This window comes from Tiliqua scincoides, chromosome 14 (assembly GCF_035046505.1).
Source record: "Tiliqua scincoides isolate rTilSci1 chromosome 14, rTilSci1.hap2, whole genome shotgun sequence".
Taxonomy (NCBI): Eukaryota; Metazoa; Chordata; class Lepidosauria; order Squamata; family Scincidae; genus Tiliqua; species Tiliqua scincoides.
The window spans coordinates 8,133,205-8,160,440 of NC_089834.1; the positions used below are offsets into that span (position 1 = coordinate 8,133,205).

The window sequence follows — 27,236 nt, forward strand, 5'->3', positions numbered from 1 at the left end:
ACCAACCGCCATTTTGTTTCTCTGTTGGGAGAGAACGCGTTATCTACACCTTTGACGTCATGGCCGCCATCTTTGTTTTGGGCAGTGCATTTTTTAGTGGTCCCCCAGCACCGCAAAAACATATTTTTAAAAAGCTATTTATTATAATTATTAAAACATTTTAATTACTATTTGTGAATGAAGGAGGGTTGAAAATGCCCTTCCAGGAATGCATCCCCTTTCAGTTTCACATTTTTTTGGGGGGGAACTTTTCCTTCTTTCCCAAGCACAGACACGGAAGGAAATAAGAAATGCACAAGGCTTCGCGTTGCATTGTGGGAGATGTAGTCCGAAAAGGACAATCGGGCAATTGAGGCTGCATTCCAGGGTTCCTTCCCTGTAATGCAACATTTTGGGCTCAGTGCAACCTCATTTGCTCAGAGAAGGGAAGCTGGGCTTCCACTGCTGGGGGAAAGGAGCCCCCCACCCATGCAGAGAGGGGAATCCAGGCTCCCCCCATCCTGTTTGGTTCTATTTCCCTTGGAGACAACAAAGCTTCCTGTGGGTGTCAGCAGAGAGAAGCTGCATCTGGCCTGGCTGGAACTGCCAGGGCTTTGAGGGGGCAAGGGAGGCAGCTGCTGGTCCTACTGCACTTTGGGGGAGGCCTTCCAGAAGGAGCCACCATGGTAAGAGCCTGCCCCACTGGAGGGGCAGGGGTGGGGATGCGGAAAATGCTGAGTCATCCTGGGCTGGGAGGAACTGTGCCACTGGTTCCCAAACTTCTGGGACTGGTGGCTCACTGGACCTCCCTGCAGTTCCCCATTAGGGGAATCTGTGAATTTTATTTTACACGTTGTATGGGTGGTGGGTTTTCCTGCAAGGGTTCCGTGGATCCCCTGGCTGGGTTCTGCGGCGCACAGTTTGGGAACCACTGAACTATGGGGAGGCACCAAAGAAGAGACTTGTGGCACCCCCCCCCCACATGCCCTTGCTATCAACTTCCAGAGGGTTACCCCCTCTTTCAGAGTCCTTGAGCCTCTTGGGGTCACGAAGCCTCAGTTGTGGGATCTTTGCTATCAACTTACAGAGGGTTACCCCTCTTTCAGTGTTCTTGAGCCTCTTGGGGTCACGAAGCCTCAGTTGTGGGGTCTTTGCTATCAACTTCCAGAGGGTTACCCCCTCTTTCAGTGTTCTTAAGAACATAAGAACAGCCCCACTGGATCAGGCCATAGGCCCATCTAGTCCAGTTTCCTGTGTCTCACAGCGGCCCATCAAATGCCCCAGGGAGCACACCAGATAACAAGTGACCTGCATCCTGGTGCCCTCCCTTGCATCTGGCATTTTTGCATCTGGAAGTTTTGATTTTTTTGCCCCATTGTGCATGACTTTACACTTACTTACATTGAAACGCATCTGCCACTTTGCTGCCAATTCTGCCAGTTTGGAGAGATCCTTCTGGAGCTCCTCACAATCACTTCTGGTCTTCACCACTAGGAAAAGTTTGGTGTCATCTGCAAACCTCTGGAGCTTCTTGGGATCACAAAGCCTCAGTTGTGGGGTCTTTGCTATCAGCTTCCAGAGGGTTACCCCCTCTTTCAGTGTTCTTGAACCTCTTGGAGTCACAAAGCCTCAGTTGTAGGGTCTTTGCTATCAACTTCCAGAGGGTTACCCCCTCTTTCAGTGTTCTTTAACCTCTTGGGGTCACGAAACCTCAGTTGTGGGGTCTTTGCTATCAACTTCCAGAGGGTTACCCCATTTCAGTGTTCTTGAATCTCTTGGAGTCATGAAGCCTCAGTTGTGGCATTGTGGCAACTTATGGGAACAAAAAAGGTTGAAGACCTGCCAGACTGGAGCACCAGCAGGTAAATGGGAAGCAGGCATCTGGTGTACCCCCTTCAGGTCCCAGGAGAAGGTGTCCCAGTCCTCCTCAGGTTCTCAGCAATTGCTTTCACTAGTGCCAGGTTACATGATTGCTTTTTCTGTTATTTCCAACAAGAATGTTTGGCTACAGTGAACCGTGCAGGGGAGTGGGTGGCAATGGGACAGAGAATGGGTGGATAGGGTCCCAGGAGGGTGGGGGCAGAACCAACAGTGGGTCCCCAGTCTCATGCTTTGATTGATTGATTGATTGATTGGGGTCACAGCGCAAAAAAAGTTGAATTGAACTGCCCTATTTGTTGTTTTTTGTTGCTGCAGTCTAAGATGACAGAAGTCAATTAGAAAAAGATTGTCATCAGATAAATCTGGTGGACTTGCAAATGTCACAAGACTCTTGGAAGCCCACCATATTTATTTAAATAACATCCTGCAGGCTTAGGGCCCAATCCTATCCAATTTTCCAGTGCTGGTGCAGTTGTGCCAGTGGGGTGTGTACTGCATCCTATGGTGGACGGGCAGTCACTGGGGCCTTCTCAAGGTATGGGAACATTTGTTTCCTTACCATGGGGCTGCACTGTGGCTACACTAGAGCTGGAAAGTTGGATAGGATTGGGCCCTAAGCCTGTAGTTGCAAAAAAGGCAAAGAACCCTGTGGCACTTAGAAGTCCAAAGGGTTGTTGTTGTTATTAGATATTTATATATTGCTTAATGAAGTTCAGAAAGTGGTTTACTTCATAAAATGAATACTTCCCTGTCCCCAAAGGGGCTCATAATTTTTTTAAAAAAATGGAAGAGACATCAGCAAACTGTTGCTGGAAAATATGCTATGCTAGGGATGCTCAGGGAGAGTTGGTCTCCCTGTGCTAAATATGAAAGTGCTTCCACTTTGAAGGTGTCTTTTTGTCCAGTTATCACACCTTGAACCCCCTAAACCAGTGGTTCTCACACATTTAGCACCAGGACCCACTTTTTAGAATGAGAATCTTTTGGTACCCACAGGAAGTGATGTCATGACCAGAAGTGACATCATCAAGCAGGAAAATTTTTAACAATCCTAGGCTGCAATCCTACCCACACTTACCTAGGAGTAAGTCCCAGCATCATTGTTTAAAGAATATACATAGTAGCTTGTTAAAAGTACAGGTCTGCATTTCCTCAAATGCAGTCACATACCACATCAAGTCTAATATATGAAAAATAAAATATTGAATAGGGACCCATCTGAAATAGGCTCACAACCCACCTAGTGGGTCCTGACACACAGTTTGAGAAACATTGCCCTAAACTGCTATATGAAAGCCACTATTGTTCTTGTTTTAATGTAATTTAACTTATGCATATTTTTCTTCTCTTCTTCCCCCCCCCCCCCATTTTTTCCTTATCTCTGTTGACTTCACAGCACAAGCCCAGGCATATCTACTCAGAACTAAGTTCTATTAAATTTAGTAGGACTTACTTGTGGGGATAGGATTGCTGTTTACTGGTCTTTTGCCATAAAGCAAGGGTCTCTAAACCCTGGCCTGGGGGCCAGATGTGGCCCGCGGCAAGACTCTAACCCGCAGTCAGCCTCTGATCCCCTGAGAACCTCTGGCCCAGTTGACCAAATACAACCAAAGTTGTGCTTGTGAAGTGGGGGAATGGGAGTCCATTTAAGTGTGTGCTTAAATGGGGGTCCATTTAAAGGGGGTCCATTTCATGGGGGTGTGAAGTGGGGGAATGGGGGTCCATTTAAGTGTGTGCTTAAATGGGGGTCCATTTAAGTGTGTGGGCTGTGTTGGTGCTTGGAGAAATCCAGGACATTTTTGAGCGCATTTATTCATTCAAGTTCCATTTCTAATGTATTTATTAAATTTTATATTTAATTTTTTTCTGACCCTTGACACTGTGTCAGATATTTGATGTGGCCCTTCGGCTGAAAAGTTTAGAAATCCCTGGTCTAAAGGAAAGTTACATTTTCTAACACACTTTTGTATTTTTTTTTCCTCTTTCTCTAGTTTTCCTTTAATATGTTTGATCATCCTATCCCTCGGGTTTTCCAGAACCGCTTCTCAACTCAGTACCGCTGTTACTCGGTGTCCATGCTTGCGGGACCTAATGACAGGTCAGATGTGGAGAAAGGCGGGAAGAGTATGTGCTGATTTTTCTTCTGAATAATACAATTATGAAGGCTAGTGATTTGTTGTTTGTGGATAGTGGTATCTTAAACAATGGGAAGCCACAAATGTTGGTTGTGAGCTTTAAGAAACCTTTCCAGCATGTGTGCTCTTCGTGCAGGAGAACGTACATCAACAGAGCTCTTTCAGAACTGAGCTGCTCATTTTCCTATAGGGAAAATGATTATAATTAATTCAGTTCTGATTCTCTGTTAGGTCAGCTGAACTGGTTGGGTTTGTTCAGATGGCAGATCCACCCATTCCCTCCACTCTGCCTCCTTCCTCCCATTTCCTGGGAGTCAACTCCATGGAATTCAGTGGAACTTACTTCTTAGTAGATGTGCATAGGATTGCCCTGTTAAAAGTCTGAGGGCACAGTCCTAACCTCTTACTTTCCAGTATATTCCAGCACCGGCATAGTGGTGCCAATGGGATGTGTACTGCATCTTGCAGTTGGGTGTCACTCAAGGAGGCCTCCTCAAAGTCAGGGAATGTTTGTTCCCATACCTCAGAGCTGCACTGCCCTTATGTCAGTGCTGGACAGGTTAGGATTGCGCCCTTAGTGGGAGAAGAAAGAACAAACATGAGTTTCCTTGAGCTTTGGTTTCCTGTATCATGTTGAACGTCATCTGACCATAACTTTCTTGTTTCTTTTCTGCAGTTATCATGCCACCCTCCGCCTTGGATCAACTGAGTGAGTAACTTGTATTGCACGCGTTTGAGACATTGCAAAACGTCCTTTTATACAAACAACACATTTGCATTAATTAGCCGTAAGAGCCTGCAAGAATTGCAGGGAGATAGGCTTTGTTTATGTCTAGAAATGTCTTTATTCCTCCTTTCGGGTCCACAGCAGAGCCCCCTAAGCACCTAACAGCTTCCATGCGCAGCCTTCCAAATGGCATGGAAAAAAACTAAACACTCGAGAAGGGCCCACTGTAGCCAATAAAGAATTAACATCAAGCATGTGGCTTGCAGAAACTATCAATGAAAAGTTCTTGAAAAGCACACCATAGCAAGAAGGTTTTTAGTTGGCACTTAATGGTGGACATAGAGCCAAGAGCAGATTATGAGTAGATTATATTTGTGTGTATGATTTTGGACAGACTAGCACATGTCCTTGGAACATCCATGTCAAAATTCCCATTCATGAATAGATTCCGATCTCTGCTATTGTTGTCATTTTCCAATTTCAGCTTTTACTGTCAATCATGTATTTTGTTATACTACGGTTTTATGGTGGTTGGGTGTGTGTTTGTGTGATCACCTAATTTTTAGCTCCTTTATTTAGAATATTTATTTTCAACCGCAAAATCAGTTCATGCAACAAAAGGAAAGGGTGGGGGGGGGAATCGCTCCTTGTCCCAAAAGGATTTACAGTCTAAACACATAAGAGAGACACCAGTAAAGAGCCATAGAGAGGGATACTCTGCCAGGTTTATGACTAAGGACCTGCAGCTCTCCTCCTTCAAATTGAGGAGAGCCAACATTTAGACAAGCGCCTCTTTGCCCAGTTAGCCAGGAGTAACTTGTTGGTGCTAAACTTACTTGATCATCTGCTTTGAAGCATTGGCAAAAGGCAGGTATGCACTGGAAAAATAAAAGCATTAAAATATTTGGGTGTAAGATCCACTGAGTTCAGTGGAGCTTACTCCCATGTAAGCCAGTATAGGCTTATCTCCTAAATCCTCTTGGCCTGCTTTAAAGTCTACAGCATGGCGTATATAATTCTTTTTCGTGCCTCCCTGTTCTCGCTAGGCCGACTTAATATCACTTATCCAATGCTGTTTAAACTGACCAACAAGAATTCGGACCGGATGACGCACTGCGGTGTGTTGGAGTTTGTGGCTGATGAGGGTATCTGTTACCTTCCGCACTGGGTAAGTGAAGCTGGGGAAATGGGTTGGTTTATGAGAAATGCATACGGCCCTTTTCTTAGGTGTTTGAGAAAAGTGGTGCTGCAAGTCAAGCATGCCCTAGTGGGCCATCATCTCCTGCTTGTCCCAAGGCAGGCAGTGTCCAGGAGTCATTGACCATCAGAGGACTCACCCAGCCCATCTGCCACTTGAAACCCCCAAAAAGGATTGCATCATACAACAGATGGGCACCTCATTCATAAATGGGAACACCCCCCCCCCCCACCGAGGCCCTTCTCTCCCCTCCAGTTTTCTCTGCCTGTTGCTGGGGGAGGCTCAGAATTCTGAGCAGGCAAAGCTCTCGCATGGTGAGTGTGACATAGCCAGAGTCTATATCTAATCATATTCTTAAATGACAGCTTTAAGAATGTTAGGCGGCCTTGTGCTGCCATCTTGCCAGTCTGGGCTCCTCTGTACTCCCCCCCCCCCCCCGCTGCCCACACCCCTAGGGTAAATTTGAGCTTGGCTCAGAATTAACAGTGCAATCCTATGCATTAGAAGTGTATACCAGCAATTTTCAAACAGTGCGTGCCATGGCACACTGGTGAGCTGTGTAAGGTCCACACGTGTGCCACTGGAGTTTGGGACATAGTGATTGAAAATTGCTTTAAAAAAAAACTCCTCCAGGTTTTGTTTCTAGGGCAACTGTCTGTAGTAACAAATTGTCAATGCCTAATCCTCTGGCGGCTCCTTAAGAAGGTGCGTTACTACAGACAGTTGCCCTCGAAACAGATCTACAGAACCCAAATGAGTCTCCTCGAAGCCAGAAGTGGCATCACAAGGTGTGCCATGAGAAGAAAAATGTTGAAAATTACTGGTCTATACGTTGGAATCCTTGAAAGTCAATCCCATTGAATTCAATGGAACTTATTCCCTGGTAGGCATGTAAGCTTTGCAGCTTAAATGTTCCAGACGGACATCTGAATGCATCTTGTTGCTTCCTTACAGATGATGCAGAACCTCCTTCTGGAGGAAGGAGGTCTGGTGCAAGTTGAAAGTGTTAACCTTCAGGTGGCTACTTATTCAAAATTTCAGCCTCAAAGCCCTGATTTCCTTGACATTACCAACCCCAAAGCAGTGTATCCTTTTCATTATACATCCAGAGGGGTGTTTTTCTCCTATATCCAGTGTGGGGAAAGAGTCTGAACTAACTTTTTCTGCCATGCTGACATACTTACCAGGTTACCATTACTGCACTCACAGGGAAACAATAAAGATTCACAGATACCACCACCCTCCATTGACCCTCTCTATGACTTGGGTCAGAGCACCAGTCAGTGTTCCTGGCTGAGCTACCTGAAGAACAAAGTTCTCCAGACCCCAAAGTGTTGTCCACAGTACTTAACTGCCTTCACAGATTGGAAAACGCTCTAAGAAATTTTGCTTGCCTGACCACTGGAGATGTGATTGCCATAAACTACAATGAGAAGGTAATGTGTGGAGTTGACAGCTCTGTTGTGAAGCCTGGAGTGACATCTTCATTTGGGTTCTGTTTTGCATACCTGTAGAATGAGTTCTGACAACTCATTCATAGCTACATGGATGATATTGATGGTAGAAATGGTGGGAGAGGTGGGGGGAGGTATGTCTGCTGGACTCTAAGATAGCTTCATTGTCAAAACTGCTCTAGAGATGCTGATGGTATCTGCTTTTTTTAGATCTATGAACTTCGGGTCATGGAGACCAAGCCTGACAAAGCCGTGTCCATCATAGAGTGTGACATGAATGTAAGTTGGTAACTGGGATCCAAAGCTCGTTGTCTGCTTAAACTCAGGGAATGGGGAACCAGATTCCTTAAGAAGTATATTTTGCTGGTTACCCAATGCAAGCTTTGTATCTTTGCTTGGCGCAGGTAGACTTTGATGCACCATTGGGTTACAAGGAACCAGAAAGGCAGGCGCAGCATGAGGAAGCCACAGTAAGTAATCCTTCTCTGTTGTTCTTCTCTTGGTTTGTTTTGGGTGCTTCACCCCTGAAATCAGACTCTTGAGTGGTCCATATCAGTCTTGATAGATCTGATAGTTAACAGAAGTTATATAACCTTTGCAGTTTGTTTTACCCATGGAGCTCCCTTTACAGTGCAATCCTAGGCATGCCTACTCGGAAGTAAGTTTCGCTTTAAAGAATTGCAGTGTAAAAAGAAAACCCTGGCCAAACTAATAGGACAGTTCTTCTCAAACTTTTTAGCACCTGGACCTACTTTTAAAAACCGTGACTCACCAGACAAAAAAAAAGAGATCTAGAATGAAATATGTTCTTTAATAATAATAAGAAAAAATTCTTACTAATAGTCAGGATCCTGTGTTCCTGAGGCTGCTAGAGACCTAACATATGATATAGTATGTGTGTTTAGACATCTGCTAGACTCTCCCTAGAAGTGAAGTTCAAGGACTGTTCCCCCAAACTTTTATAGTCATTCCAGGGTACCCAGAAGGCTGAGCTAGAGAGCAAGATGGGCAGTTAGGGACATCCAGGCCAGACAAAAAGCTGAAACTGGGTTCATATGTGATCTATGGTATGGCAATTGCTAGAGAAAATCAGAAAAAGTGATATTTTAATTTGGGGGTACAAAGATTACTTTATACTAGCTAACAGTTTTCTTCTGCAAACTGGGAAAGGGTGCTTACAAAAGTTTTTTTTTTAATGTTTCAAAAACTTTTCACAACCCACCAAAAATCGACTTGTGACCTTTTGGTGGATCTAGGCCTACAGTTTGGGAAGCAATGTAATAGAACATTCTCAGGTCTTTATTGTGTACTGTGTACCAGGATGGTGTTAGTGTTAATAATATTAGCAGGAGGTCTGGTCTAGAGGGTAGAGCCTCCATTTGCCTGAAGATTAACATCCACAAGGTCGCCAGTTCGAGGCCACCGGCTCTGTGCGACCTTGAAGCAGCTGGCAAGCTGCAGCTGAGCTGTTCCATCTGCTCGGAGCGTGGGAGGATGGAGGCCAGAATGTTAAACCAGATCGGAGTGTAACACCTTGAATGTAGTGGTTCTTGAAAGAAAGAACCTTCTTTCAATTTGTAAAAATCCCTGCGTGGATTTAATAAGCCTGCCTATGTAAACCGCCTTGAATAAAGTCTTGAATAAAGACCAAGAAAGGCAGTATATAAATACTGTATATTATTATAACACCACTCTGAGCTCGCTGAACGACAAGCAATATAAAAATTTGAAAAATAAATACTGTCTGGTGGAGCCAAGATAAAATGAAATGCCACTTCTCTTATTTTGCTTTGCAGGATGTTGAAACAGACCACAGCGGTTACATGAGTGAACTGGGCTTCCGTGTAAGTACCTTGTGCAATGGTTATGTGCTGGCAGGGCTAATTTAATGCTGGGCCATGTACTTTCCTGGCTAGAAGCAGTGTCTGTGATACATAATTGAGTCAAAAGCGCTACCTAGCTTTGCAGCAAATATTTCAGGGGGCCTATTCTTACTGTGTTGGGAAGGAATGACAAAGTTATACTGGGCTAACCTACTCCATCTTGTGCTATCTTACTCCTATAGGCATTTTCAGGATCTGGGAACAGGCTGGATGGGAAAAAGAAAGGCGTTGAGCCAAGTCCTTCTCCAATTAAACCAGGAGACATTAGAAGGTTAGTTCTCCAGTGTCCTGCAGGGTACATAACCCCTCCTAACCTTAAAAACTGTGAGATTTCTCCAAAGCCCCCTTTCACCATAGCTTCTGTTTTGCCAGATTCCCAGTCCAAGCTCTGCCAGGAGAATTAATGCTCACTTTTAGCTAATTAGCTCCCCTTTTTTTAACACAACAATGACTCCAGTTCTGCCTTGCAGTCCTGCTGGACCCCACCACTGGGGTAGCTCGCCTGTTCAATCTGCAGAGGTCCTCTTTCCTGCCACCAGCCTCCTGCCACTAGAGCAACCCCTTGGTCCTCCACAGGTCTTAGGCATGGCAGCAAAACACCAGTCTTAGTGTCTCCAGCAGTTTCTGCTCCAGCAGTCACCAAAGTCCATTCACACATCAGTCCATCAGCAGTTCCATTAGTTTCTCAGTTAATTAATCCAGTCTTCCTCAAGCTTTCCTCCTTCTGCTACCCACACCAAACTCTTTCCTTCATCAGGTGCTTTTATGCCTGAGGGCCCTATTGCCTTCAAGTGGCTGCAGCTGTGCAGCACACTCCCTGCTGAATGCCCAACCTTCACCCTTAAAGGGGCCACTGCTGACACCACATCCTACCTCCTCACCAGATCTTCGAGATTCCAATACAGCTTCTTCTCTGCCCTTTTTGGTCACATCACCTTCTTATGTCACCTAAGTTTTCTTGCAATCCTGTTTCTCAGTGCTGTTATTCAACCTTCCTTCAGCTACCTTGGCCTTGTTTACAAGAGGTGGAACTGATTGCCAAGGAAAATGGTGGGTTCTCCCTTGCTAGAGGTCTTCGGGAGATGCTCCCATTTGGAGCATTTGCTCCCATTTGAAGATGCTCTAGAGATTATTTTCTAGCACCCTACTAGAGTAGATGGCCTTGAAAGTTCCTTCCAACTCTGTGATTCTATCTTTACTCATTTGGACACAAGAAAAGTCCTATTGGTTCAGGCCAAAGGCCCATCTAGTCCAGCTTCCTGTCATAGTGGCTCACCAGATGCCTCAAGGAGCGGACAAGACAACCCCTATCCTGTTGCCACTCCCTCAACACTTTGTATTTAGAGTGAGCTACTTCTAAAACCAGGAGGTTACATATAGTCATCATGGTTTGTAACCTGTGATAGATTTTTCCTCCATAAATCTGTCCAATCCCCTTTTAAAGGCATCTAGGCCAGATGCCATCACCACATTCTATGGCAAGGAGTTCCACAGATTCACCCAGTCCTCAGCATGCCCCTCAAGTTATTCCTGTTTCCAGAACCTTACACTATTTGATTTGCATAGCCAATCCATTTCAGAGGTTTCGCAGCCACAAACACAATGAAATATAGCTGGTTTGGATGTGGCTGGATAAAAATAGACGCACAGAAGAATATATACCTTATTTCCAAGGAAAAATGAGATCTGGGCTAGCTGCATTTCTTTCCTTTTTGTCTCCTCTGCAGAGGAATACCCAATTATGAGTTCAAAATTGGTAAGATCACATTCATCAGGAATTCACGGCCACTGGTCAAGAAAATGGAAGAGGTGAGTAAAGCTATACCTTGATAATTCAGTGTGGAATTGCATGCAGGAAACTAGCAGCCTCTCTGGTTAGTAGATCTAGGCCAGGGGTGCTCACACTTTTTTGGCTCGAGAGCTACTTTGAAACCCATCAAGGCCCGGAGATCTACCAGAGTTTTTTTTTACAATGTTCGCGCCATCATAACATATAACATTTATGTGTACAATGTATGTTGGTGTACCTTGAGCCCCACTGAGTATAACAGGACTTACTCCTGAGTAGACATGCCTAGGATTAGGCTGTGAGGCTGCAATCCTAGCCACACTTACCTGGGAGTAAGCCCCATTGAGTACAATGGGCCTTACTCCTGGCGTTTCCTCCCAGAGGCACCTGAAGGGGGCGGGTCGGCACTCCGCGATCTACTCATTTTGCCTCGCGATCTACCAGTAGATCGCGATCCACCTATTGAGCACCCCTGATCTAGGCGTTTGCATAGCTCTACTAGAGTGTTTCTAGTATATTCTAGATCTACTAGAATGTTTTTAGTCAGCTAGAATGATTCTAATCCTTTCTGCTGTGAGGTCAGGAAAAGTGGAAAGCATAAGGAAGTGACTTCCAATCTCAGACAGCCCTCTGAAACCCTTCAGCCGTCTCAGAGGATCCAGAATCCACGGATGCCAAGCCTGCGCATAAGGAGGGCCACTGTATATAATTATAAACAATGGTACAACTTATTGAATTCCTATTTCCCTCTCTCATGCTCAGGATGAACCTGGAAGCCGCTTCATTGCCTTTTCCGGAGAGGGTCAGTCGCTGCGCAAGAAAGGACGAAAGCCATAAATCCCAGATCCTTTGATTGGCTTGGAGACAATAAAATTAACACTGCAGCATTTTTCCCCTCACTCTTTATGCTTTTTTTTTTTTTTTTAAAGAGAAAAGATCTTGGCTCAGCAGCAGCAGGAGAACATTATCTTCCCGTTTGTGTTCCCAAATGGACTTTCCAGATGAGGGATTTGTACCTTTGCAGTGTTGTGGGGGGCGGGGGGGGGTAGCAGCACATGTAGGCTGATGAAGACAAACCCCAGAAGCTGAGCTAGCACAATGTGACCTTGTTGAACAGCAGCTGAGCTCTGAGCATTTACCAGTGGTGGGGGAGGGGGTGAGAGCTGGCGCTATCCTTGTTTTATACTAGTGGCAGCGATCAAAATAGAAAGTTAGGTAGCTGTCTCCTATGCTTGCTTTCCACATATCAAATAGGCTTCCTTACATATTACATTTTTCCTGTATGGAGATATACGCAGTGTACGGGTGAACATGTGTCAGTTGCAAGGCTGGTATGTTCATGAGGTTTTCTTAGGCAGTGGATTGATGGAAGGGTTCTTGACTCCGTCTATCTCTGCCACTCTTCTCACTCCCTAGATTTGAAAAGCAATAGAGGAGAGGAGAGTAGTGGGCTAGAGAGGCATCCTTCCACTCTCTTCCCCTCAATACTTTCCCTTCCTCTCTGTTTCTCCCTTGGTTCTTGAATCCAGGAGGTGGTGGCAGAGATAATGGCAGTGTGCCAGTGAGTAAAGGGGGTAGAATGTGATGTGCCACCTCAAGTCCCAGCCGATCTTGGGCCCTGCTCCATTGCATCGGTATCCTTACCTGAGTAAGGTACTTGTGAGAACTTATTTTGTGTGCTTGTGAGCGCTTATTTTGGCACACACTGCATGTCATAAAGAAGCACAAAGATGAGCTCTACCTAGAAAAAATGTGGGAAGCAACTTTCAGTGGCAGTATATTTGTCAATCGAATGCCTGGAAGGAACAGGAAAGTCTGTAGGGATCAGCTGGTCTATTTTATTTACTAATGGAAGGCTTCTCCTTATTTTGGGATTGGGTTATTTGCCAGTCCAAACAAATCCAACACCTGCCCCTCCCAGTTGATGTTTCTTCTGAGTAGTTCATAGTTACCACAACAAAAGGCCTCTTTCTCATTGAGTGGCAACCAATTTCTGAGATGTACCACCAGGACTGGCCCATCCATGAGGCCAAGGGAGAGATTGCCTCAGGCACAGATTGGGGAGGGGTGCCCACCTCCATGTGCCTTCTCTTACTTTCCCCCACCCCTCTCAGATTGGAAAAGGACAAGGGGGCAGAGCAGAAGAGGCAGTGTAGAGGGGAGGAGAGAGTATTGGAGGTGCTGTAGCCCACCACTCCCTTCTCCACACTTTCTGCTCTGTCCCCCTTCTCCAATCCAGGGAGGAACAGATCTAGCACATCACTAGGCAAAGGGGAGGGTGGATAGCATTTGGTTCATCTTAGGTGCCACAGATCTTGTGGTAGTCAGGGCCAACAGATTGCAGGGAGGGGCTCCCATGACTGAGTGCTCTTCCATACAAAAATATTCTTGCACACAGAAAACTAGCATGTCAGGGAGAAGAGTTCTAGCCTCCCCTTTCAGTCTAATTTTCTATGTGAATAATTTTATCTGACGTTGCAGTCAATCATCTGAGAGCCACCACATATATAGCCTGATGTGGTGCAACCTAGATAACAAGTTTACTACCACACTGAGAATAGGCTTTAAGTGACTTTAAGAATTGTTTATGTGACCAGATGGTAAATATGCAACTTCTGAGTTGACTTGTATAGCAAAATAATATTTGCACCCTTCCTAAAGAGTCACATTTGTGCTCCCTAAAATAGAGTTTAATAATTATTGGTAGATTCACTGCCAATATTGCCATCATCCTTTAAATTATTTTAAGCTTCTCATTTAACGACTGTAGGAATTGAGAGGTTTGTAACCTGAAGGGTTGGATAAAAATAAAGTATTATAAAGACTTTCCTATTCGGTTCCATTTTTAAAAATCTTTTTCCTGTATAAGATAAATTGAGGTCTCTGTCCAGCTATGAGAATATTGTCTCCTCCTGGGTGTTGGCTTTGAAGGAGAGTCAAGAGCTCACCTTCCACAAGTGAAATTTACTGACTTAAGTGAATTCACACTTCCTCTGTTTCACTTCACCCCACCAAGCAAAATGTTGACTGTTCAGACTGGTGGGGGAAATGGTTTATCTATCTTCTGTACTGGCGCTAGCTGTGCCAGCTCTCCACGACTGGCATGGAGTCCCCAAGGATCAGCATCACTCTCCAGGTGGACTTGTCAAAGCAATCCTGGAAATTTTAGAGGTCTCCAGGAATTTCCCACATCAGATGATGGACAAACTAATCTCCAGGAACAGCTTTTATCAAAGCTGGCAAAGCCCTACCTGGAACAGGCTTAGGCTTTTCAGATAAGGCTCTGCCCCACCCCATAGATTATGAAGAAGTGTGCTTAGGAGTGGACCTCAACAGGTGGGAAACCCTGGCCTCTGATCGGCCCGCTTGGAGGCAGGCTGTGCAGCATGGCCTCTCCCAGTTTGAAGAGGCACTTGCCCAACAGACTGAGGCATAGAGGCAAAGAAGGAAGGCCCATAGCCAGGGAGACAGACCAGGGACAGACTGCACTTGCTCCCAGTGTGGAAGGGATTGTCACTCCCGGATTGGCCTTTTCAGCCACACTAGACGCTGTTCCAGAACCACCTTTCAGAGCGCGATACCATAGTCTTTCGAGACTGAAGGTTGCCAACAATGCTTTCCATATATACATTTTCCAACATATCTATCTATTAAGTATAAAATGGGATACAAGACCCATTTAGACAACTAGATGTGAGCTGCTTTCTGTTTAAAAGTGGTATTTAAATATTCTTAATAATAATAATCTAGTCCAGCATACTGTTTCCCACAGTGACTGGCCAGTTGCTTCTGGAAGGTGATGAAGGCACACCTCCTCTGCTGTTGCTTCTCTGCAGCTGGTATTTGGTGGCAGACTCCCACTGAACCTGGAAGGGAGGGGGGCACATCGGCATCATATCTAATAGCAGTTGCTAGACCTGTCCTTCATGAATTAGTCCACTAATCCCTTTAGCCATCCAAGCCTTGTGGCCATGACCACACCTTGTGGCAATGAATTCCACAGATTAATTATGTGTCTTCCTGTTGACTGTCCTAAATCTGTAAACTCAATTTCATTGGACAACCCCAATTCTAGTGTTGTGAGAGAGGGATAAAAACCTTTCTCCTCCTTCCCCCCACCAGACACAATGCATAATTTAATAGTTCTGAATCATGTTACCCCTTGTCTCCATTGCCTTTTTGCAAACTAAAAAGCCCCACATGTTGCAAGCTTTCTCCCCAGGTGTTGCAAACTTACAGGGGGTTTGGGGTGCTCAGAGTTCTTGGTTCTCAAACCCTAAAGCCCTCAAGACCCCTGTTCAGTAGTACTGCCACCACCCTGTATGTGCCAATGCCTCAGTCCAGGGACACTGAGACCCTCTAGGCTTAACTCTATCCCTTGCAGGCACTGAGCGCTTTCTCCAATTAAAGCTTCAGTCCTCAAGTTACTAGACCTCAATGAGCACTTGGTAGCTTGCTGAATGGTTAGGCAGGATTCTGAACCTTTGTCCCCAACAGGCAATGAAACAACTTAGTAAAAGAGATTTTAGTTTATTAAGTACATGAGGTTACATAAGGCAGCAAATGCTAGAGGCATAAACGTTTAGGAAACATATCAGCAATAAAATAATAAAGCTAGCTGGCTATCACTATTAATCCCTATCTCTCACCTGGGTCAGCTTCTTGTAGATCTCTTAGCTCTAGGCTACCTGTGAGGCCAGATGCCCATGGTGGACAATGGAGCTCCAGCGTGCAGGATGTTGCACCCAAAACCTCTGTCCAAGAAGGGGCCAGACACACCCCTTGGGCACTCATTAGTATACTTCTTATGCTACTAGTACTGAGGTGACTTCATACTTATTTAGACTGTCCAATCAGAAACTTTTGAAGACAGAACCTTCTCGAAGTGGGCCTGGCTGCTAGTCCTCCTAGTTCTTAACCCTCCCAACAAGATCCACAGCTGCATTTCATCAACTTAATAAGGCCGCTGTTCTGTCTGCAAAGGTGCTACATTCCAATGGGTTGTAATTCTTGTCTGTCCTTTCTGGCCAGCAGAGGAGAGACAACAATCTTTGTGTTTGTTTACTCACATTCTTGCAGCTAGGAACTGCTAGTCACTTCTCCGTTACTGACTTAGTTTGGTTCAGGCTCCACATGCTAACCTAGGCCTAGCATGTACATATTCATGACACCAGGGAAGATACTCCAACCCCCTGCTCATTTTGGTTGCCTTCTTTTGTACCTTTGCCAGATCTACACTGTCTTTTCTGAGAGGTGGCTTCTTGTGATCCTGCAAGCTGAAAGGTGGGTTATAAATGCAAACAAATAACATAAGAACAACCCTGCTGGACCAGGCCAAAGGCCTATCTAGTCCAGCTTCCTGTATCTTAGTGGCCCACCAGATGCCCCAGGGAGCACCCCAGACCACAAGAGACCTGCACCCTGGTGCCCTCCCTTGCACCTGGCTTTCAGAGACAGCCTAGTTCTAAAATCAGACAGTTGATCATACCCATCACTGCTTGTAACCTGCGATGAACTTTTCCTCCAGAAATTTGTCCAGTCCCCTTTGAAAGGCATCCAGGTCAGATGCCATCACCGCATCCTGTGGCAAGGAGTTCCACAGACTAATCACACGCTGGGTCAATATTTTGTTTTGATATACACAATAAATACACAAATACTATAGGAACACTGATGCCAAACAATAAATCTAGTTTATTTCTCCTCCTGTGGCTTTGGTAGGATTTGCTGCCTGAGCCAACCCTGAGGCTCCACTACTGCACCTTCATAATGGTGAAATGGTGCACCTGCTGGATTTCTGCCTGTCAAGCATTCATTAAAGGCTCAGCAGCAGTGTACACCTTCAAATTTAAGCTTATGTGCTTTACTCTTTGCTGCTGAGGCTGCAAAGTTTTCCAAACACTGCAACAAAAGTGATCCACTTAAGCTGGAATCCTGTCTTTTCAAGATGCCAGGTATGAATTCATCAGGTGGAGCTTTTCTCCTTTGAGCATTCCAAAAAGTCACCTTGGCCGTAGTCTTTCTTTGGGACTGGCCATGCTAATTTGGAAGGGTGGTTAAAAACCAAAGGGACCCAAACATGCTGGCTTGCTCTTTCATTCATTCATTCATTCATTCTATTTACAAACTTATATCCCGCTTTATTTCCCAAATGGACATTCAAAGCGGCTGAGTGGATGTACATATGCAAGGTCTGTACAGCCTCAGGAGCACAGGACCCAAATATGATTAAATAATTCATTAATTATGATTATTATTACATTAAAAATATTTTTTAATGTTAAACATTTTAATGTTTTAAATTTTAATGTTAAACATTAAATGTTTAACATTTAAAACACAAATGTTTTGAAAAATGGGTGCGGGTGCTACAAAAAAGTTTGGGCAGCACAGATCTGGGATTCTTTTCTTCCCCTACCAATAACCAGATCCAATGCATATCTACTCAGAAGCAAATCCCATTGAATTCAATGGGACTTACTCCCAGGAATGTGCAGCCGGAGTCAGATCTTAGCTTAGTTGCTGCTGCAACTGTAGTAGTAGTAAAACTTTATTATGGTCATAAGACCAGCCACCTGCTGCAACTGAGAACCGGAAGTCTTGTCGCAGGACAAGTAAGACTGCACCTCTTTGCCTTCAACTGTCCTTTACAGGCATTGGAAGCCTGTAGCGCAACCGCCTGCGATGCTGATTGGTCTGTGTCATAAAACCCCGCCCACAGCTGGGCTCGGGCTGCTTGGGGAGCATCTGCGCATGCGCCAGCTGGTGGGAATAGCAGCATGGCTGATGACAGGTCCTGGAGGGTATGCTGAGCTTTATGCAATGGGGAGGGAAGGGTTGGGTCGCACCAAGCCATGGGTGGGTCGCACGCAGAAGGTCCCGGTGCAATCCCTAATTGCAGTTCTAGGGAATACTCCCTCCTGAAAGCCTGGAGAACTGCTGCCACTCATAGCAGGTGGACAAAGATCTGACTCAGGCTGCACTTACTTGGGAGTAAGTCCCATTGAATTCAATGGGTTTTTCTTCTGAGTAGACATGCATAGGCTCATCCATGAAACTGACTGAGGTGGTGGTCTGGCATGGCTACTCACTGCCACCTGCCCCTCTCCCCACCTCCATCACTCTTCCTCTGCCCATTCATTAGATTGGAAAAGGAAAAGAGGGGTTGAAATAAGTGTGGAGGAGAGTGGTGGGCTAGAGTGTCTTGGATGGTCTAGCCCTCCACTATCCTCTCCTCCACCCTTCCACTTCCTCCCTTTTTCTAATCTGAGGTGGAGGCTGTGGCTAGTGAGCATGGTATTTGGGCGAGAGGTCTGGCGCTGGCTCTGTCAAGTCCCCTTTCTCGTGTGTACTTTTCTCACACCAGTAAGTTAAGATTTCTTGCTTGTTTTCTCTGTGCACGCATGTGCTTGGCAGCCTCCGCGAGCATGTGACGATTACTGGGCCGAATGGAAGCACTGCAGAAGCATCCCCAACCTCTTCCATCATTACTACACCTATGGGGAAGTACCATCATGCAAGCAGTGGAAAAAAGACTACAAGAACTGCAGAGAGTGGGAGAAGACAAAAAGCACCATGGCTAAGGTATGCAAAGCAAATATTGGTCATTGGAAACCCGTAGCCCTAGCCCTTTTGTCTGCTCACATCTGACGGATGGCTTCTGTCTATTCCAGGACTCCTTGTGCAAGAGTGAAAGAGAGCGGGTCACAGAAAAACAGAAGCATGTTGCAGTGTGGGAGTTGAGGAAGAGCCCCCCTGTGGACTGGTACTTGCCCATTGATGAAGACAAACCAAAGTAAGGCTCTCTGGGGCCATCTGTGAACTTGTGCAGTACCCTGATCTGAAATCTCTAAACTATACTGACTGGAAGAGGCTCCCCAACAATCTATATACCTCAACTTAGTTGTGTCAGTGTTGTTGTTTTTTAATCTGTTCTGAACTTTTAACGTTTTGCTCCTTTAAAACAACATGGTGGGACATTTGATATGTTGCAGAATTTTTTGTAAACACAACAAAGAGGTTTTAAGGCTCACAAATGTATTGTCACATCTTTTTGGTGCATGCTGTGCACTTTTGCAAACCCTCCATGTACCCTCTTGCTACCTGGTGAGAAAGCACCTTTACCCATGGGGTAAAGCTGTCTTAAGAGGCTCAGATTGTGGAATGATTCTGGATGCCAGCGGAAGTGGTAGGCAGATCGGCCAGTAGTATCTTCTGAACTTGGTGCTGTTTGTGTTGTTGTGTCACTGTTGTGTGGCAGAATCTGGGTGGTGGGGTATAACAGTAATGAAGCAGGATGATAAAGAGTAAGGGAGATGTTTCAAAGAACCCTGCTAGAAAACCCAAGGGCAGTAGGGAGTAAAGGTTTTGGGCAAAATGTGGGCATGGAAGTGAAAAAGCAAGCTGGAAATAAAACAAAATGCTAGGACAGCTTCTTGGCGGCTTTCCCTGCCCCGTGTCCTCCTGCTACTCCAAGATCTTAGTCTCAGCACCAAGCTAGGCAACCTCTGAAGAAGCATCAGTCTTCAGCTTACAGACCCAAGTAAAGCTGCCGCAGTGATGTGCAGGGAAGTGAATGGCTGGGGAGGCAAGTTCTGTGGCATCGCAAGGCATTCTATGGGCTACCCAGAAGCTGCGTCTGGGCAATCATAGGGAATGCTGGGCTCTCATCTGCTGTAACTCTAGTCTAGCAGCTGGCCTTTCCTTTGCGGCTGCTACTGCATCACAGACGTGAAACAGCAAGCAGCGGAGGGAGCCCTCATCCCACAGCTCACGTGAGAGATCAATCGCCCTCACACTGAGAGCAGTTGCATCGGGCCAGTGTGGGCTCCAACAAATCTCTGGAGGGCCAGAGGCTCATTGGAGACTTGGGGCTCCCTGAGGGCCACATTGAGAGGCCTCGAGGGCTGCAAGTGGCCCTAGGGCCAGGGTTTGGGCACCCCTGCTTTACAGCCTCAGCTAATTTCACTTTGTTCTGTTTTTGAGGTGATCCACCCCACCAGACTGGCAAAGAAGGGATTCTAGGCATAGGACAAGCAGCCAGGAAATCAACCAGAGGACTTCTGCCTAGCATAGTAGCTCCACTAGTGTCTCCCAGCCATACAATTCCTGCCCAGATTGGAGCTCACAGAAAAATGAGAGGGGTTGTGTGAGTGTAAGCACATTCTAGGATGAACCAGTTAGCCTCTTGTATACCAACTACTGGCCAAAAGGGTCTCTCTCCTATGAAGTCAATAGGTGAAGCAGCTCTCAAAAGAAACCTTTTAATTGTTTAGTCCCTATATTTGCTCTACGAAACCATGCTGTTCCTGCTCACACAATAACTATTTTGCTTTCTCTGGTAGAACACAGCTAAACATTTGGTCCCTGTTGCGTATATGCAATGTTGGGCAGAAATGGCTTAAGCTGCCTGCTCAGATTAACAAATCACATTTCTGAGATTTGACATGACAGCAGTGCCAACACTGCATCTGAAGGGCCTCAAGACCCTCCCAGACACAACTGGAAGGAACTTTCTGTCATATCTGGGAGGTCCCTGAGGCCCTCCCTGCAGATTAAAAACATAAGAACAGCCCCACCTGATCAGGCCATAGGCCCATCTAGTCCAGCTTCCTGTATCTCACAGAGGCCCAACAAATGCCCCAGGGAGCACACCAGATAACCTGCATCCTGGTGCCCTCCCTGGCATCTGACATAGCCCATTTCTAAATCCATTATCCATAGATTTCATTATCTGTGGATATCAGTATCCATGAGGGGGTGAATCTGGGAATAGATGCCCCGCCAATACCTATGGTCAACTGTAATGCCAATTTTTCATGTTATAGGACACGTACAATTCTTTCTAAAGAGTCCATGTTATGGACACAAAGCCTATATTGTTCACAAAAGCATTCTGGCACATTTTTTTTTACAGAAACTGGTGGATGTGGCTTCATGAACATCTCTGCGACCAGAAAGAAATCACATGATCCCTCTTTTGCTTGCTCCTGCCAGTTCAAACAATATACTAATTAATTTCATCCTAGGAATTTTGCTTTTCTTCTAAAGTTTCCACCTTGAAATGGTTTTTCATGGTAACTTGAGTTCCCCTGTGGGGAAAATCTGAATTCCCAATACAGCTGTATTATCCCACACCGGCAAGCACAAATCAGAAAGGAAAATGTGACAAGCCTATTTATACCACATACTCTTTGTACAAACGGGCTGCCTCTCACATGACAACAGTCCCTTCAGGGCAGAGTTTCTCAAACTGTGGGTCATGAGCCAATTTCAGGTGCATCCCCATTCCTTTCAATATTTTATTTTTAATAGATCAGACTTCATGCTACCATGGTATGTGACTGCATTTGGGGAAATGTTACAGACCTGTACTTTTAACAAGCTAGTATGTATATTCTTTTAACAATGATAGTCAGTGGGACTTAATCCTGGGTAGGACTGCAGCCTAGAATTGTTAAAAATTTTCCTGCTTGATGATGTCACTTCTGGTCATGACATCACTGCCAGTGGGTCCTGACAGATTCTCATTCTAAAAAGTGGGTCCTGGTGCTAAATGTGTGAGAAGCACTGCTTTAGGGAAACCTGCAGATGGGTGCACAAAATGGCCAGAGGCCTGTAATTTGCATGGAGCATTTAAATAACCATTTCAGGCTAGCCAGGGAACTAGTGGAATAGAAAAGGCAGAGAGCTGTAGAACAGAATGGCAGGTGTCCAGAATATACCCAATTTGTAAGACCAAAGGAAGAAAATGCATAATTTTCTTATTGTGTATTCAACAGTGAACTATGAAACAGCCACACACAACTGGTACATCAGAATGAATGGATGGAGCAGATTCATCTGTGATTGTGTTTACTGAATGAAACACCTTCCAAGATGTGGGTGGCAAGCTTTCCACATCACTGCGTATATACTTTGGTGATATCATTGCACTTCCCTTCAGGAGCCTCGTAGTTGGGCACCGGAGGGGTATACATAGGCTCTTGCCTTTCGAAAGGGAACAGCCCATCGTCACGCCGAATTGCTGCCTGATATAGTTCCTCAGACTCAAGGCGCAGTTCTTTTAATGCCTCTTCCTGGGCTGCCTGTAAAGACTCGATGGCCTTCATCTCTTCCTTGTGCTGATTTAGCTTGTACACAGCCCACCGCTTCAGAAGCAGGGCTCGCCTTTCACTCTCCTCAAATGAGATCGGGGAGGCGACTCGTACCCTGCCAAAGAAAAAAGATACTGCAACATTTTCTTGGATCCGTTTCCTTGGATCCAACAGACATAACTGAGCTGCTCTCCTTGTTTTAGAAAGCAAAAATCACACACACAAAAAGGATGCAACTTACTTTATCCCCCCTCACCCAACTTACTGAGGTTTTAGAAATGAGAAAATGAAGTTTTCAAAATGTGTTTGAGTGAGAAGATAAATACATATTATAGCTGATCTAGCATCATGAATGAGAGACTGCACAGGAGCTGCAGGGCCCAATTGGAAACATTTTTTGTGGGGCCCCAGGTTCGCAGCTACGGCCTGCAGCATCTTAGAATGCAATCCGAACCAACTTTCCAGCACCAATGTAAGAGCAACATTGCCTTACACCCTGAGGAGGCCTCCATGAACTGCCCCCCAACTGCAGGATGTAGGACACATCCCACTGGCACAGCTATGCCAGTGCTGGAAAGTTGGTTAGGATTGAACCCTTAGAGAGAGATAAATACTATTTATTATAGACTTTATAACTCAATGGTAGAATGGAAAACAATCAAAATTTGCACTTAAAAAGTGCATGCGAATTCACGGCCCAAATGGATCGAAGCACGTTTTAATATAAAATTGCAGACATGTAAGCAAGCAAAATGTGACTATAATCTTTGAAAAGGAAATAATTACAAAACCACTTGTTTTAGTTACTATGAAGTGACTTAGTAAAAATATTGATTGACTTTTTGTTTAGGAGAAAAAAAATTTCAGTGGCAATGTGTAGTTGAGAAGACTAGATTACTCTAGTGTGGGGCCCAGCTGGGAGCAAGTGGTCCAATTGGCTTAAAGGCTGCACATCAGGTCTCCCCTGGTTCAAATTTCATCTTTGCCCTAAACTCACCAGGTAATTTATGGGCAAGCCACTCCCACTCAGCCTCCCCCATCTTCAAAATGGGAACAATAATCTTTACAGTGCTTGCAAGAGGTAAAATAGCAGCTCAGTAAAAGACAACAGCAATTGGGAATAAAGCAGCAAATCAAAATACAATGTCTTGAGATCATCCTTACTCCAACCATGACAGGTAAGTAAGGATTATTCTCCCTTTATCGCAGCTGTGGAGTGGAAACTGAGAAGCAGTGGCTTGCTTAAGGATGCCTACTGAGCTGATGGCAAAGGGGTGTGCAGTGCAGGAACTAACAGTGCAATCCTACATATATTTATCCAGGATTAAGTCCCACTGAGTTCAGGGAATCCAAGTCAATGATTGATAAATCTGGTTTGGAAACTATGCAGCTTCACAGTCACTGTTTGCCTCCCTGCCATTACCTGGTTTCATCCATGAATCTGAATGGCGTTGTAAAATCTTCAATGGGGATCATTTCCTGTGGGGCTTTTTCCAATCGTTTAATCTTCTTCCTCATCCGGTCCCTTATGGCTATTTCTCTCTTTGGGTCCACTTTCTTCTTCCTCTTTGGTTCTGCTCTAATGGGGGGAAAAAACAGTTTGAAAAACTCTATCAGTGATTAGGCATGTATAAAACAGCAACATTAAACATTTCCAGAAAGTCCATAGTAGCTCATGGACATACCACCTCGTTGCATGCAGAAGGTCCCGGGTTCAATCCCCAACATCTCCATTGTGGACAAAGAAAAATTCCAGGATAAAACCTGGAGAGTTTTTGATTGCATTGACAATGCTGACCATCCTAGATGAACCAACAATCTTATTCAGTGTAAGCTGTTTCTATGCTGTGTTAACAGCCAGTGCTACACCTCAGAGCAATACCTCAGAGCAGAGATGGTCCCCAAAGAAGACAGTGTGGACACAAAATGTTTTGCATTGTGTCTTAAACGGGTTCAACTTCGAGCCACAAAGATTTCCAGGGCTGGCCCAAGACCTTCTGTCATCTTTGCTACTTTTCCACCAGCTCTCTGAATGTGAAAAAGGAGAGAGGAAGCAGAGGAAGCATGGAGGAGAAAAGGGGACTGGGCTAGAGTGTCTCCTTGTCTTCCACACTTCCTTTTTCACTTCATTTCCCTCTTTTCCAATTGGAAAAGTCTAGCCTGCTGCTCTCTCCTCCACGCTTCCTGTTCTGCTCCGTTTCCCCCTCTCTTTTCAAATTCAGGTAGCGCAGGGGAAAGGAACGGAGGTGGACATTCTCCATGCCCACAACTCATTATATGAGACAACTTTCACGGGACCCAATCCTATCTAACTTTCCAGCTCCAATGTAGCCACAATGCAGCTCCGTGATAAGGGAACACATGTTCCCATACTTTAAGAAGGCACCAGTGACTGCTCCTCCACCACAGGAAGCAGTGCAAACCCCGATAGCACTAGCACTGGAAAACTGGATAGGCCTGGGCCCTCAGTCAGCATCACGGACAGGGCTGAGATATTCAAATCTTCACCCAGCCACAAAATATACTGAATGACCATGACCAAATCATCCACCCTCAACCTTACTCAGCTTACCGGAACAGTGCAAAGCTAAATAACACATCCATTATGGAAAAGTTTTAGAAATTCAAAAATTCTGCAGACATTTTCAAATAATAAGAAGTTGGAGCTTTAGGGCCATATCCTATCCAACTTTCCAGCACTGATGTAGCTGTGCCAATGGAAGGGGTGCTACATTCTGCTGTGGGGGGACAGTCATGGAGACTTCCTCAAGGTGCAGGTAGCAAATGTTTGTTCACTTACCTCAGGGCTGCGTCGAGGCTGCATCAGCACTGGAAAGTTGGATAGGAGTGGGCCCTTAGTCTCCAAGAAAACATATTTACACAGTCCCCTCACATCCAACAAAAGGAAAAGTGCACTTGAATGTCCTCCTAGACTATGAACTACATTTTACCTCATGGGTAGAACTGCTCTCAGGGTCAAAAGTGATGACTGCCAGTGACTCTCTCGATGTTGAACATTCCAGGTTGACTGAGAACTATGGAAGAATTAATAAAACGCATTAGATCTGTCAAATCAGAAAAGAAAATCCTTTCTCCTGCCTTTCCAGTCTCAAAGGGATTATCCTGGCAGTTTACAATATCTTAACACACACATGATTAGACAACACTCTGTAGGATGTCACTGCCCTTTTAAAAACTGGGGTCCCAGAAGTACCACCAGACACCACCTCAAGTCCCACTGGTGGTACCTGTACCACTGGATGAGAAACAATGGAGTCCCACAAGTACCACCAGGCAGTGCCTCAAGTCCCACTGAACACTGAGGCCCCACAAGTACCACCAGGCACCACCTCTAGTCCCACTGGGGGTAACCACTGCTTGAGAAACACTGGAGTTGGGCCATCTGCAAAGATGGTAGTGGACAAGCAAGTTCATGTTAAAGTTATGGATCTACATAATTAATAATTAGTAGTTACTAATAGTAATTAATGCAAGTAATTAATTAATGATGGAAATTAATGTAAGGTGGATCGGATTCTGCCCGTTGGTGTAAGAAACTGAGACAGAAAAATGAATGAATGAATGAATATAATGATGATGGCGGTGGTGGGATAGTGATGAAGATGATGAGGGTGGTGCAGGGATAGTGATGAAGATGATGAGGGTGGTGGTGGGATAGTGATGAAGATGATGAAGGTGGTGGTGGTGGGATAGTGATGAAGATGAATTTGGTAGTGGTGGTGGGATAGTGATGAAGATGATGAAGATGATGAGGGTGGTGGTGGGATAGTGATGAAGATGATGACGGTGCTGGGATGATGATGAAGATGAGGCCTCCCTCCCCACCTACCTCCATAAACAGCCCCCTGCCCTGCAGCCAAGGAGGCTCAGGGCCCTGGAGGCTGCAGCCTGGGCCAGCATCCTGCCTTCAGCCAGCAGAGCCCCAGCTCACTCCTGCCCCAGCCACCAGGGGGGACGCATTGGGCGACGCACACACCGGTCCGCCCACGGTTGGGCCCCGTCCTGTTCCGCGGGACCTCGCCACGAAGGTTCCGGGGGTGGAAGGGACCGCAGTACTGCTGGCCTGCCTTGCCCAGCCTGGGGTGCTGTGCTGTAATCTCGACCCCAAACTCTGAGCCCAAGCCTAGGCAGGTCAACTCAGAAGTAAGCCCCATTATAGTCAATGGGGCTTACTCCCAGGTAAGTGTGGCTAGGATTTCCAGCCTTAGCCTACAGCCCAAGCCTATGCATGTCTACTCAGAAGTAAGTCCCATTATAATCAATGGGGCTTACTCCCAGGAAAGTGTGGCTAGGACTGTACCATAAAGTCCAAGCCTGAGCATGTCTACTCGGAAGTAAGCCCCATTACAGTCAATGGACTTACTCCCAGGAAAGTGTGGCTAGGATTGCAACCTCTGTGTCTGTTTTCTGTGCCACCTGCTCATGCAACGATGTATGCCCTTTGCAAGTGTGTCCTTTACACACCCCACTTACCTGGGAGTAAGCCCATTGACTATAATGGGACTTACTTCTGAGTAGACATGCATAGGCTTGGGCTCACAGGCTGCAATCCTACCCACACTTACCTGGGGGTAAGCCCCATTGACTATAATGGGGCTTACTTCTGAGTAGACATGCATAGGCTTGGGCTTTAAGGATGAAAATCCTAGACACACTTTCCTGAGAGTAAGCTCCATTGACTATAATGGGACTCACTGTTGAGTAGACATGCCTAGATTGGCCTCCTATGCTACAATCCTAGCCACACTCGCCTCAGATAAATTATAGAGATGCTTGTGGGGTGTTTCTGTGGATCCTTGAGGGCCCCCTACCTCCCAAGCCCCCTGGGGAGGGGGAGACCGATGGGGAGGCATGGGGGCCTCCAAAGATGGTAGTAGTGCTTGTGAGGTCTTTATGTGGATCCTTGAGGGGTCCCCACACCTCAAGCCCCCCCCCAGGGAAGGGGGAGCCAGATGGGGGAGCACAGGGGGGGCCTCCAGAGAGCCTGTAGAGGTGCTTGTGGGGTCTTTATGTGTCCCCAACAAGTAAGACGTCACTGCCCATTTAAAAAGTGGGGTCCCACAAGTACCACCA

At 45.7% G+C, this 27,236-nt stretch overlaps 3 protein-coding genes across 4 annotated transcripts; 2 read left to right on the top strand and 1 right to left on the bottom strand.

Moving 5' to 3' along the window:
- Window positions 1–341: 341 nt before the first annotated feature.
- On the top strand, window positions 342–11,939 carry UFD1 (ubiquitin recognition factor in ER associated degradation 1). Of its 2 annotated transcripts, XM_066609659.1 has the most exons (12): window positions 342–665; window positions 3,852–3,984; window positions 4,672–4,704; window positions 5,769–5,890; window positions 6,875–7,005; window positions 7,284–7,356; window positions 7,585–7,653; window positions 7,779–7,844; window positions 9,171–9,218; window positions 9,440–9,528; window positions 10,985–11,066; window positions 11,809–11,939. In XM_066609659.1, the coding sequence occupies exons 1-12, from the start codon at window positions 663–665 to the stop codon at window positions 11,881–11,883; spliced, it is 924 nt and encodes a 307-aa protein (XP_066465756.1). In that variant the 5' UTR covers window positions 342–662; the 3' UTR covers window positions 11,884–11,939. The 2 variants fall into 2 exon arrangements, with proteins under 2 accessions (XP_066465756.1, XP_066465757.1); XM_066609660.1 differs by lacking the exon at window positions 342–665 and having other exon boundaries at window positions 3,900–3,958.
- A 5,870-nt stretch (window positions 11,940–17,809) lies between these two features.
- On the top strand, window positions 17,810–21,370 carry C14H22orf39 (chromosome 14 C22orf39 homolog). The gene is made up of 3 exons (XM_066610028.1): window positions 17,810–17,849; window positions 18,463–18,630; window positions 18,720–21,370. The coding sequence occupies exons 1-3, from the start codon at window positions 17,826–17,828 to the stop codon at window positions 18,843–18,845; spliced, it is 318 nt and encodes a 105-aa protein (XP_066466125.1). The 5' UTR covers window positions 17,810–17,825; the 3' UTR covers window positions 18,846–21,370.
- Window positions 21,371–21,801: 431 nt separating this feature from the next.
- Window positions 21,802–26,138, bottom strand: MRPL40 (mitochondrial ribosomal protein L40). Its single transcript, XM_066610027.1, has 4 exons — window positions 25,993–26,138; window positions 25,094–25,177; window positions 23,566–23,721; window positions 21,802–22,257 (listed from the first exon to the last, which is right to left on the bottom strand). Exons 1-4 carry the CDS (start codon window positions 26,061–26,063, stop codon window positions 21,948–21,950), a joined length of 621 nt encoding a protein of 206 aa, XP_066466124.1. The 5' UTR covers window positions 26,064–26,138; the 3' UTR covers window positions 21,802–21,947.
- Window positions 26,139–27,236: the final 1,098 nt, after the last annotated feature.

Coding starts and splice junctions, on each gene's coding strand:
- UFD1 (XM_066609659.1), top strand. Junction 3,985..4,671: donor TGTGGAGAAAGGCGGGAAGA/GTATGTGCTGAT, acceptor TCTTTTCTGCAG/TTATCATGCCACCCTCCGCC. Junction 11,067..11,808: donor TGGTCAAGAAAATGGAAGAG/GTGAGTAAAGCT, acceptor TCTCATGCTCAG/GATGAACCTGGAAGCCGCTT.
- C14H22orf39 (XM_066610028.1), top strand. CDS start 17,826: ATGGCTGATGACAGGTCCTGGAGG. Junction 17,850..18,462: donor CTGATGACAGGTCCTGGAGG/GTATGCTGAGCT, acceptor TGTGCTTGGCAG/CCTCCGCGAGCATGTGACGA. Junction 18,631..18,719: donor CAAAAAGCACCATGGCTAAG/GTATGCAAAGCA, acceptor TGTCTATTCCAG/GACTCCTTGTGCAAGAGTGA.
- MRPL40 (XM_066610027.1), bottom strand. CDS start 26,063: ATGCTGGCCCAGGCTGCAGCCTCCAGGGCCCTGAGCCTCCTTGGCTGC. Junction 23,722..25,093: donor AGAGCAGTTCTACCCATGAG/GTAAAATGTAGT, acceptor TCCCCCCATTAG/AGCAGAACCAAAGAGGAAGA. Junction 22,258..23,565: donor AGATTCATGGATGAAACCAG/GTAATGGCAGGG, acceptor TTTCTTTGGCAG/GGTACGAGTCGCCTCCCCGA.